Here is a 12,596-nt window from a genome sequence, read left to right as displayed (position 1 = left end):
AGTGTTCTTCAGAAAAAAATTACAGCATTGAAAAATCTGTCCAAGGAAAGAATTTTGCACCTTATTAATAGTAAGATAAACAGCAATCTAATAAACATGGGCAGATACTTTATAAAAGAAGATATAAAAATATATAATGAGCACACAAAAAGATATATAATATTAGTCATTGGGAAAATGCAAATCAAAACCTTAATGAGGTACCACTTCATACCTGGATTTTACCGAAGTCTGACAGTTTTAAGTATTGGAGATGTTCTTCTGTCAAAAATGTGTAATGTGGGCCCTGGCCGATTGGCTCAGTGGTAGAGCGTCAGCCTGGCATGCAGGAGTCCCGGGTTCGATTCCTGGCCAGGGCACACAGGAGAAGCGCCCATCTGCTTCTCCACCCCTCCCCCTCTCCTTCCTCTCTGTCTCTCTCTTCCCCTCCTGCAGCCAAGAAGCAAAGTTGGCCTGGGCACTGAGGATGGCTCTATGGCCTCTGCCTCAGGCGCTAGAATGGCTCTGGTTGCAACAGAGCAACGCCCCAGATGGGCAGAGCATCACCCCATGGTGGGTATGCCAGGTGGATCCTGGTCGGGCGCATGCGGGAGTCTGTCTGACTGCCTCCCCGTTTCCAACTTCAGAAAAATACAAAAAAAAAAAAAGTGTAATGTGAATATATTCTCCTCTCTGTGGCTTGTTTTCTAATTTTCTTAACAATGTTTGTCATAGAGCCAACATTTTTGTGTGTGTATGAGCACCAATTAATAATTTTTATATGGCTATAAAAAAAAGAAAAAAAAATCCCTCCAAAAATTCCCACTAAAATGGGCTACTAACTATTATCAACATCTTCAAGGTTCCATAAGATTGTGACACTGGCATTAGTCTCAGAGGCAATCAAGTCTAAGACGTCATATATTAAATGCAGATCAAAATGAATACAGTTATCACTCACCACTCACTTGTGAGTAAATACTTGGAAAACAACTAATTACCCATTAAAATATAAACTGCAAAGATAATCTGAAAACAAAATAACCCGTGCCTCCATTATTACTTAGTAGAATTACAACTAATATAAAAAAACCAATTAAACTGACATGCATATTCCAAAGTACTACATAAATTTTCTAACATTGTTAGAATAATCCTGAAGTATTAGCAGTACATCATCTAGAATATTAGTAAGCAAGGTAATTAATACAAAAACTTCATAGCACTGAATTATACTTACTCTGAGCGGAGTCGGGCTTCCATACCATCTGGTAGAAAAAGTTTTATTGTGGAAACAATACACCCATGGGTAACTGGTTAAAATAAACAAATTAAGATAGATAAAATAATTGTTTAAAAATATAAATATTCATACCTATCATATGTAAACATTATTTTATTCTTATGTGTAATAACTTTGGGAAAAGAAAATAAATCTGGTGGTTTAATGGCAATATTCATTCCCTGGAGAAACTCATCCCTATCCATTATAAATAATAATTATAGGCAGAATTATGGTTTGAAAAGTATCTTAGACTCCAATGCTATAACAAGCCAATAAAAAGTCAACTGAATATATAGAAGTACAATGGGGGGGATACACTTTCTCCCCTATTTGCTGGCATCAAACCTAAGTCCAACTATTCCCCAGTTTAAAATTTAGCTCTATTCCTAATTCACCTGTTCCCAATTTATAATCTTATCATCTCTTGTAAAACTCTAAAGTTCTGCATTATACAGCTTGAAATATGCCTTTCGATTCCTCATTTTATGAGTGAGAAAACCAAGTCCTCAGACAAGTGAAATTGTTTCTACAACTCTCCACTATGAAGTGGAGCTACTTATTCTCTAGGTTCAGACTTTATAGTTCCTTCACCAAAGCTCAGTGTTAAGTGTCCCCAGAGCCTCCTATGTCTACTCATTATAACACTAAGCACACTGCATTTTGAATATTTATCATTTACACAACCAATGTCTCAAAAATTAGATTCGACTCTTTGAGGGCAGCAAGGATTGGTTGCTTCTGGTACAAAGCATGCATTTAATAAATGCTTATTGAATATGTCAAAGAACATGTCTGGTTAATATTTTACAGCTTCCATTACTCAGGGGAGAAGCTGCCTGCCTCTCACTTAGAGAATGGCAGGGTTCATCTCCACTTGCAAGCTTTGGTAGATGAAAGGAAAGAAATGGATTTATTCCAGCTCTATGGTTCCCCCAGAAATTTACTATATACAGGCTATAATTAATACAGCAGCACAATACAAGAAGATCCAGCAAGACTGATAGTTTACCAATACATTTAAATTAAAAATAAAGTGTTTTTTTTTAATAGGCATAGTTAGCCCTTCCCACATACCTCAGCTGGTAAGAGCATCGATCTAATATGCCAAGGTGGTGGGATAGATACCTGGTCAAGGCAGATATAAGAATCAACCAATGACTCATAGACATAGACAAAAGTGAAGTGGTTACCAAGGGGAGGGGGACAGTGAGGAGGGGAATAAAGAGGGACAAATATATTACCCACATAGGAGGGATATAAGACTCATGGACACAGATAAAAGTGAAGTGGTTACAAGAGGAAGGGGATCTGGGGAAATGGAGTAAAGGGACAAATATACAGTGACGGAAAATGACTTGACTTTGGGTGATGGGCACACAACACAATCAACAGTTCAAATGCTATAGAGATGTTTACCTGAAACCTATGTACTCTTATTGATCACTGTCACCCCATTAACTTTAATTTCTAAATAATAAGAATCAACCAATGAATACATAAGTGGAACAACAAATCGGTTTCTCTTTTTTCTCGTCTTCCTCTTTAAAATCAATCAATACAGCGGTAGAGCGTCAGCCTAGCGTGCGGAGGACCCGGGTTCGATTCCCGGCCAGGGCACATAGGAGAAGCGCCCATTTGCTTCTCCACCCCTCCGCCGCGCTTTCCTCTCTGTCTCTCTATTCCCCTCCCGCAGCCAAGGCTCCATTGGAGCAAAGATGGCCTGGGCGCTGGGGATGGCTCTGTGGCCTCTGCCTCAGGCGCTAGAGTGGCTCTGGTCGCAACATGGCGACGCCCAGGATGGGCAGAGCATCGCCCCCTGGTGGGCAGAGCATCGCCCCATGGTGGGCGTGCCGGGTGGATCCCGGCCAGGCGCATGCGGGAGTCTGTCTGACTGTCTCTCCCTGTTTCCAGCTTCAGAAAAAAAAAAAAGAAAAAAAAAAAAAATATCAATCAATAAATTAAAAAAAAATCTTATAAATGTAGCGAGTTACAGTGCTAAACAAACTGTGAGGATTTCTGTTATTCAGATATAGCACCAGGAAACCCAGTAACTGAACTATGTACAAATTGTGAGATGAACAAGGGCTAACACTGACTGGGCAATACAGAGTTGCCACACTGCTTAAGGCATTAAAGACCACATCTGATTAGGCTGAGAATGCAGTCTAGCCAACCCTGCCTTTGAAAAGATTTTTGTGACAACTAGATGCACAGAAACGTTAGTTACTTCTTTAACATGCATTATTTTCCATACAAACAACTGTAAAAAACCTACTTTTGCCCCACCTTCTACTTTGGAAAATGCTGCTGTACAGTATTCTATAAAATACTTTAAAAATAAACTTTGTTCTCAAAATTCACCCAGAGCACTATTACTGTATTTCTAAGAATCAAATAGGAAACTGATTACTAAACACAATTTAAAAGTTTCTCTGGCAGGGTAAGGAGGCTGTAGGTACACTGCCATATTAAATATACACATACATTATAAGCTACATGCAAATTTCAGACATGTTTAAACATGAAGAACAGGAGTATCTGAATAGGGGAAATGGTATCTGCAGAAGAAAAATCTGCAATCACCCACCATAGTTATGAGACTGAAAATCAGAATTAAGATTCATGAGCTGCAGAAAAAAAGAACTGACTGCCATTTATATGAAGTTTTTATTTATTATCTTACAGATTATTTATTTTGCTTTTGAGCTAGCCTTTTCTATTGCCTCTTCACACAAACACAACTTAAAGGAACCATTTTCATTATGATAAGTTTAAAAGCTGTTTAAGACCCTAGACTAGGAAACTAAAACTTCTTAAGTATATTGCAGTCTGGATCTGTCTCCCTTTCTGCATTGTGTAGTAAGGTCAATACAATCTACTTGAGTTTGAAAGATTTCTTTTTTTTCTTTTTTCTTTTTTTACAGAGACAGAGAAAGAGTTAGAGAGAGGGAAAGATAGGGACAGACAGATAGGAAAGGAGAAAGATGAGAAGCATCAATCATCAGTTCTTCATTGTGACACTTTAGTTGTTCATTGATTGCTTTCTCATATGTGCCTTGACCGTGGGGCTACAGCAGAACGAGTAACCCCTTGCTCAAGCCAGTGACCTTGGGTCCAAACTGGTGAGCTTTTTGCTCAAACCAGATGAGCCCGCACTCAAGCTGGTGACCTTGGGGTCTTGAACCTGGGTCCTCCGCATCCCAGTCCGACGCTCTATCCACTGCACCACCGTCTGGTCAGGCTTGAGTTTGAAGGATTTCTTGAAATGACTGGTTATACTAGGAAGTACAATTCCCCCAAGATGGGGATTATTTGCTTAATCTCCTTTTGACTGCAATCTAAGATAAAAGAGTTATCAAACTTTCACTTCTGAATTTTTGCTTAATAAAGTTCCTAATTCAAATACCCCCCCCCCAGTTAGCAAAGAAACAGGGAAAGTTAATTGAATAGGCAAGTACCCAATTCTAAAAAAAGTATTTTTGAATGGATCTTGTATCATTCTGTCTTCATTTCTGAGCTGAGTTCAGTTATAAAAACTTTCTCTCAGGTGTAGTTCCTATAGGAAAGGTCACATAAAATGCTTTAGTCTTTCTCTTTGTTTACCTGTTTTCAAAATGATTAAATCTTTTCTAATTTTTATTTTGAAATAAAATTTAATGGGATGACACTGATCGATAAGAGTATACAGGTTTCAGGTGAATATGTCTATTTGAACTATTGATTGCATTGTGTGCCCATCACCCAAAGTCAAATCACCATAGATTTGTCCCTGTTTATCTCCTTCCCCTTCTCCTCTAACATGGGTAACCATTTCACTTTTACCTATGTCCCAAATCTTTCTCTTTTCTTTTTAGAATCACTATGCATTTGTGGATTTAAATAAATCTGATACATTTCAATCCACTGCTGTTATTATTATTTGATGCTCAAATTGTCCCAACTTTGATGAGTCAGAATACCCATTAATTCCTGAGTCCTTGCAACAGAAACACAGCAATTTTAGACAGCTTCATTTCTTTCTAATATAATAAATCTTCCAGGCTCAATTTGTATATTTCCTGCCTTATATTCAGAAACAGCTACTATCTCTACCAGGAATCCTGTTTCTACCGAATTATTTGGTGGGAGGAATTCTTTCTCTAGATATGTAAATTCATTCAACATTCTCTTGCATACAAATATTGATCGACTTACGACCTATGCAACTTAACGACCATTCGACTTTACGACCACAATCGCTAGACACGACTGCTCCGTATCTGGTAACGCAAGCGTTGCCCGACAGTGCGGACCAGCTTCCCGCAGCACTACCATCTCCGCATGTACCATTTCAACTGTTATCCCAGACTCAGTACAGCAATTTGTGTTTTGTGTCTTGGATATTTTTCATCAAACCCCTCCCAAGATGTCTACCAAGAGGAAATTGTCTTTGCAAATATTAAACCAATTGTACTGGTAATGCAGTGTTTTACTTAAATCTGATGAATGTAAAAATAAGAAACAAAAATGGTGTAGAGATGATACAAATGGTATAAAATGAACAAAGAAGATTATGATATATAACAATAATGAAAGAAAATTATGATAACATATGACTTAAAGACTTTTATAACATCATTTCACAGTACTGTACATATAGCCTACTCAACTTACGACCAAATCATGTTATGACTGGTCTTTCAGAACCAATCGTGGTCGTAAGTCAAGCACTAGCTATACTGTGGAATGATACTACTCCTTGGCTTATTTTTCAGTTCACCCACAAGGAATGGTGGTTCTTTGGTTTTACCTGTTTGTTCAATGTTCACTGAAAACTGCTAGCTAGAAAGCAGTTGAGAATGATGGAAAAAAACAAGATGATTACGACTAAGTCTTTGTTCTTGAGATTTCAATTTAGTTTATAGAGAGAACTAGAAATACTTAACATAACAAAGGAAGAAATTTTCAGAAATGCTACAAGAGGTACAAAACACTATAAGAACTTGGAATGGACAAGAGCAGGGGAAGGATTTATGAAAAGGGTAAAAAAAAAAAGAATAGAATTGCAAAAGTTGGAAATGGAAGAAAAGGCAGAGAAAATGGTATGAGCAAAGAAACAGAAAAAGTGAAGGGCATGAAAAAATACAAATCTAAGTAAAGAAGGCAAAGATAAGAGGTGAAGAATGTATTTCAAGGCCCTCTAGGTGGCAGCCCTCATGCTAAGCACACTATATGTGTTAACTACTTATGACAAACCATGCAAATAGTTAAGTTTTATGTTCTATTTTACAGATGAAGAAACTAAAGTCAAAGAGGCTAAAGTAACTTACTGAGATCACATCTTTGGCAAACTCTAAATAATCTAGTATAATAGCTTAACATTTATAAGTGAAGTAATGGGAAATAAAATCAAAAGGTTAAATTTAATCCACATTTTTTTTTAAATAAGTGAGAGATGGGGAGGCAAAGACAGACTCCCACATGCACCCCGACCGGTATCCACCCAGTAAACCCCGTACCAGGTGATGCTCTGCCCATCTGGCCCACTGCTCTGTTGCTTGGCAACTGAGTTATTTTAGCACATGAGGTGAGGCCATGGAGCCATCCTCAGTGCCTGGGGCTGTGGGAGGGGAAGAGAGAGAGAAAGATTGGGGAGAGGGGTGGTAAAGCAGATGGTCACTTCTCCTGTGTGCCCTGACTGGGAATTGAATACAGAACTTCCACATGCCGGACTGACACTCTACAACTAAGCCAATCAGCCAGGGCCTTGAATTCATATTTTTGAGGGCCTCAAGTGTAGTTAAGCATTTCAGACTTTATTCTGCAATATGGCACAGTCACTAAGGCTTCTTTCTAAATTTTTATTTATTGATTTTAGAGAGAAAAGGAGAGAGAGAAAGAAAGAGAGATCAATATGTTGTTCCACTTACTTACGCATTCATTGGTTGATTCTTTCTTGTATGTGCCCTGACCAGGAAATAAACTCACAAACCTCAGCATATCCGGACGACACTTAACCTGGCCATGGCCTCACTAAGGCTTGTAAAAAAGCAGGAGAATGACATAAATAAATCTGTAAGAGAAGAATGATGTCTAGAAGGGACAGCAAATGTAACACTCTAGGTTGGCAACAAGAAAGACAAGTAGTAGCAGGAAAAAAGGCAAATGGTATAATGACAACTGCTGGAGGTAAGAAAGAGGATTCAGAAAAGATACCAGGAAGCTGAGCTGGAATGTTTGGGAGAATAATGGAATAAGAAAAGAAATAGACAAGTCAGTAGAATGCTCTAGTTTGAAGAGCAAATTAAGCTTTGTAAAGAGTAATTATAAGGTGACAGCAGGACATTCAAGAAAAAACAAGCAAGGAGCTGGAAATACAGGTATAGAGCAAGCATGAACAGATTTACAGCAGCAGAGCAAGAAGCAACACTTGGGGCTTGAGGATAAGGGAAAGCATATAAAACAGTTGTCAGAAATGTAATTGATCAGGGTTCTTAAACTTAGTTGTTTGAAATAACAATCAGAGGCTTTTTATGTCTAGGCCCCATGCCTAGCAATTTTTCTTCTTAGGGCTAAAGAGTGAGATCCAGGCATCTGTAGTTTTGCAAAACTCTGCAAGTAATTCTGGTGTATATCTGGGTACAGAATACCTTTCTTAAATGAAAAAAAGAAAAGACTGCCATGCCATACCATCAGAAAGATTCTCTCAGTCAACCTGAGAAACCTGATGCAGTCAATGCTCAATCAGCTTTGTGATTTTCCCCAGCAGCTAAAAAGTGGAAAGCTTACGGTGAAAGGTACCAAGAGCAAGGACAGTATAGCCAAAACCAAGGAGCAGTCTAGTTGATCTTTGAAATGGCCAGTGATGAGTTCCAAAGGACATAGGTAAAGGAGCCTGGGTCTGAAAGTTACTGAGAAGGACGGGTAAACTTATTGGCAAAATACAGATGACATAAACGATTAGCAAGGGTTTTCATGATAATAAAAGTACCTGACCCTGAAAAAAAAAAAAAACACCTGGCCCCGTGATGAGCACTTTATAGATACCCTTTCAATGTTCACACTGAGCACTGAACCAAAATCTTGAGGTAGTTAGTAGTATTATGAGTTCCATTTCATAAGATGAGGAAATTAAAGCGTAGGCAGGGTAAGGAGAGGTAATTGAGTCACAGCAGAATAAATGGGGCAGTGAGTAACAAGAAGGTTGTCAATTTCTAACCCTCATATTAGGAACAAGGTTGTAAAAATCTTAGCTAAGATGGTAGAAAGAACTTTTGTAAAATGGTGGATAAAGATCCATGGACATTTTAAAATGTATTCAATCAATACTGGTGCCAGGCTGAGTGTGGAGTTTCTATAATGAAGACAGACACACTGCCGGCTCTTGCACAGCTTACAGTGTAGTGAGGGAGGCAAACACATTAAGGGGAGGAGTGCAGTATGTAACACGGACATGGAAGGGCACCTTGTCCAGCCCAGAAACATCTCTAGGCCAACGAAGAAGCATGTGTGTGCAATGGCTTGAAGGCCAGAAAAGGCAAAAAAGGTCTATTGTGGGGAATAAAGGTAATTCAGTACATGAAGCAAAAGGAAGATACCATTCACCTTGCTCTTGTTTTTTTTTTTTTTGTTTTTTTTTTTTTTTTTTCATTTTTCTGAAGCTGGAAACAGGGAGAGACAGTCAGACAGACTCCCGCATGCGCCCGACCGGGATCCACCCGGCACGCCCACCAGGGGCGGTGCTCTGCCCCCCAGGGGGCGATGCTCTGCCCATCCTGGGCGTCGCCATGTTGCGACCAGAGCCACTCTAGCGCCTGAGGCAGAGGCCACAGAGCCATGCCCAGCGCCCGGGCCATCTTTGCTCCAATGGAGCCTTGGCTGCGGGAGGGGAAGAGAGAGACAGAGAGGAAAGCGCGGCGGAGGGGTGGAGAAGCAAATGGGTGCTTCTCCTATGTGCCCTGGCCGGGAATCGAACCCGGGTCCTCCGCACGCTAGGCCGACGCTCTACCGCTGAGCCAACCGGCCAGGGCTCACCTTGCTCTTAATAGGCTCTTTTTTCATAGGGGCCTAACCTAGGAATAGATATTGGTGAAGTGGACCAGAACAGACAAGCTGATTGAAATTTTATGTGAAATTTAAAGAACTAGCTAGTCCCAAACTTTGCACAGAGGATTTCTGTAATGTGTGACCCAGACAACTCATGCCCTGTCTGAGTAGTTTGTGGGTTTGGGAACAAAGTAGTAGCCAGCAGTTGGTTTGCTAAGGCTCCCATTCCAGAAGAATTGGACAGGTTGGCTTTCTTTCTTCCTTTAAAAAGAAAAATCTATTAAAATGTCATCCTATCTGTTTACAATGATTATTTTTTATCTAAAAGGCAGAACTAACCACTGAGTTTTCTCCCTAGAGCCACATTATATGGAAAGCCAAAAAACAAAATCAGCTTGTTTTAAAAAACTCAGAATAGAAAAAACACTATATGAACAGATACGTTCAATGACATTAGGCTCCTATCACCTTTTAACAAAATCCTGACTTATACACACACACATTTTTATACATTATATATGTATTTTAAAGCTTTCTTTTACACATTTATATTATATAAATTTCATATATACTGGAGGAGTTTTATTAGCCCTGTCTTTTTTTTTTTTTTTTTCAGAGACAGAGAGAGAGTCAGAGAGAGGGATAGACAGGGAAAGACAGACAGGAACAGAGAGAGATGAGAAGCATCAATCATCAGTTTTTCGTTGTGGCACCTTAGTTGTTCATTGATTGCTTTCTCATATGTGCCTTGACTGTAGGGCTACAGCAGACTGAGTAATTCCTTTCTCAAGCCAGCAACCTTGGGTCCAAGCTGGTGAGAATTTTGCTCAAACCAGATGAGCCCGCGCTCAAGCTGGTGACCTCGGGGTCGAACCTGGGTCCTCCGCATCCCAGTCCGATGCTCTATCCACTGCACCACTGCACCACTGCCTGGTCAGGCTAGCCCCATCCTTTTGACTCCCTCTTCCCCCTCTCCCCGCACCAAATTCTCCAGGATGACTCAACATTAATGACTCAACATTAATGCAATCTTCCATGTTTTTCCTCCATGTTCATATAATCATATACAAACATATACGTATACGTGTAGATGTATAAAGATTGGTGAGACTTTTAAAAATAATTATTAAAAGTAATTTCTTTCCTCTCTCAACAATGTATCTTATGGAAATTCCTGAAATTCATATAATCCTAATTTTTTCTTTTTAAAGCTGCATATGGGCAATTTAAAAATTATGCTTCCATTTTTTTGTACTATGTACACTGGTGAAAAAAATCCTTTCAAAATCCTCACAATTTTTATCATTTCAATTGTCTAATTTTATATCCTTATTATAAATATATTCAAAAGCACTATATAGCCTGACCAGGCGGTGTTGCAGTGGATAGAACGTCGAACTAGGATGCCGAGGACCCAGGTTCAAGACCCCAAGGTCGCCAGCTTGAGCCGGGCTCATCTGGTTTGAGCAAAGGCTCACCAGCTTGGACCCAAGGTCGCTGGCTCAAGCAAGGGGTTACTTGGTCCGCTGAAGGCCCGCAGTCAAGGCACATATGAGAGAGCAATCAATGAACTAAGGTGTCGCAATGCGCAACAAAAAACTAATAATTGATGCTTCTCATCTCTCCGTTCCTGTCTGTCCCTGTCTATCCCTCTCTCTGACTCTCTTTCTGTCTCTGTAAAAAATAAAAAAAATTTTTTAAAAAGCACTATATAGTATTGTTTTGCATGAATTCATGTTTTTTGTAAGTAGTACCATGCCATACACATCCTTCTGCAATATGCTTAAGATGTTTGCAATTTATCCCTATTGATATTGCAAATATAGTTCATACATTTTAATAGCTGTATAATATTTTTTGCTATTTTATTCTGTTTTTTTTTTTTTTTTTTTTTTTTTTTTTTCTTTTCATTTTTCTGAAGCTGGAAACAGGGAGAGACAGTCAGACAGACTCCCGCATGCGCCCGACCGGGATCCACCCGGCACGCCCACCATAGGGCGACGCTCTGCCCACCAGGGGGCGATGCTCTGCCCATCCTGGGCGTCGCCATGTTGCGACCAGAGCCACTCTAGCGCCTGAGGCAGAGGCCACAGAGCCATCCCCAGCGCCCGGGCCATCTTTGCTCCAATGGAGCCTTGGCTGCAGGAGGGGAAGAGAGAGACAGAGAGGAAAGCGCGGCGGAGGGGTGGAGAAGCAAATGGGCGCTTTTCCTGTGTGCCCTGGCCGGAATCGAACCCGGGTCCTCCGCACGCTAGGCCGACGCTCTACCGCTGAGCCAACCGGCCAGGGCTTATTCTGTTTTAATTGTAAAATAGGGTTAGCGTTAGTGAGAAGGAGTTGGGAAAGAGCCGCATTCTGTAGCAGTCACCCCCTTGGAGATCTGCATGTATGTTAACATACTAAAATTTCTGGGAAGTTCCCCTTACCTTGGGATAGCTAAGATGTCCTAAATGTATTTGATTACCTTATCCTTTTATCAATTAACACCTATCAATTCTTTTTGGGAAAAGCAAGCCAAGGAGATAGACATTCCTTGGAATGAAGTACAGTGTAATCAAATTTTCTGTCATTTGTGGGTTACTCACACCTGGGGCTCAGGTAAATGTTTCTAAATAACTTGGTAGCAGAGGAGGTGTGATGTGGCAACAGCAGATGTTAGAGTGTCCACTGCAGCTGCTCTCAGTATGGCCATGAGTAAGTTGAGTTTTGTTTTTTGGGGGTTTTTTTTGTTTTTTGTTTTTTTACAGAGACAGAAAGAGAGTCAGAGAGAGGAATAGATAAGGACAGACAGGAATGGAGAAAGATGAGAAGCATCAATCATCAGTTTTTCGTTGCGACACCTTAGTTGTTCACTGATTGCTTTCTCATATGTGCCTTGACCGTGGGCCTTCAGCAGACCAAGTAAACCCTTGTTCGAGCCAGTGACCTTGGGTCCAAGCTGGTGAGCTTTGCTCAAACCAGATGAGCCCACGCTCAAACTGGTGACCTCGGGGTCTCGAACCTGGGTCCTCTGCATCCCAGTCTGACTCTCTATCCACTGTGCCACCGCCTGGTCAGGCTAAATTGAGTTCTTGTATTAAGAAGTACTAAATATTGTGCATCAAAATACACACTTTCCTTTCTATTTTACAATCATAAATGGAAATTCCTAAAACTGGCACTACACAAATTCAAATATCAAAACCCAACACCTTGTGGAGGCCAACAAAACCCAGTAAAAAAATAATACTTTGCATGCAACATCAATGAAAGTATGTACAAATATATACACATGCACACACACACCAGCATCACCACCACCACGCCA

At 40.2% G+C, this 12,596-nt stretch overlaps 1 protein-coding gene across 38 annotated transcripts in view; it reads right to left on the bottom strand.

The window, feature by feature from the left end:
- SLMAP (sarcolemma associated protein) overlaps positions 1–12,596 on the bottom strand; it is a 207,738-nt gene that overhangs the window by 93,600 nt on the left and 101,542 nt on the right. For all 38 annotated transcript variants that reach the window (XM_066351570.1, XM_066351567.1, XM_066351586.1 and 35 more), the window contains one exon: positions 1,220–1,292. In XM_066351570.1, coding sequence (XP_066207667.1) covers positions 1,220–1,292 — 73 coding nt within the window. The remainder of the gene's footprint in view (positions 1–1,219; positions 1,293–12,596) is intronic.

This window comes from Saccopteryx leptura, chromosome 10, assembly GCF_036850995.1.
Source record: "Saccopteryx leptura isolate mSacLep1 chromosome 10, mSacLep1_pri_phased_curated, whole genome shotgun sequence".
Classification (NCBI taxonomy): Eukaryota; Metazoa; Chordata; class Mammalia; order Chiroptera; family Emballonuridae; genus Saccopteryx; species Saccopteryx leptura.
This window is presented reverse-complemented; position numbering and strand designations above follow the sequence as displayed.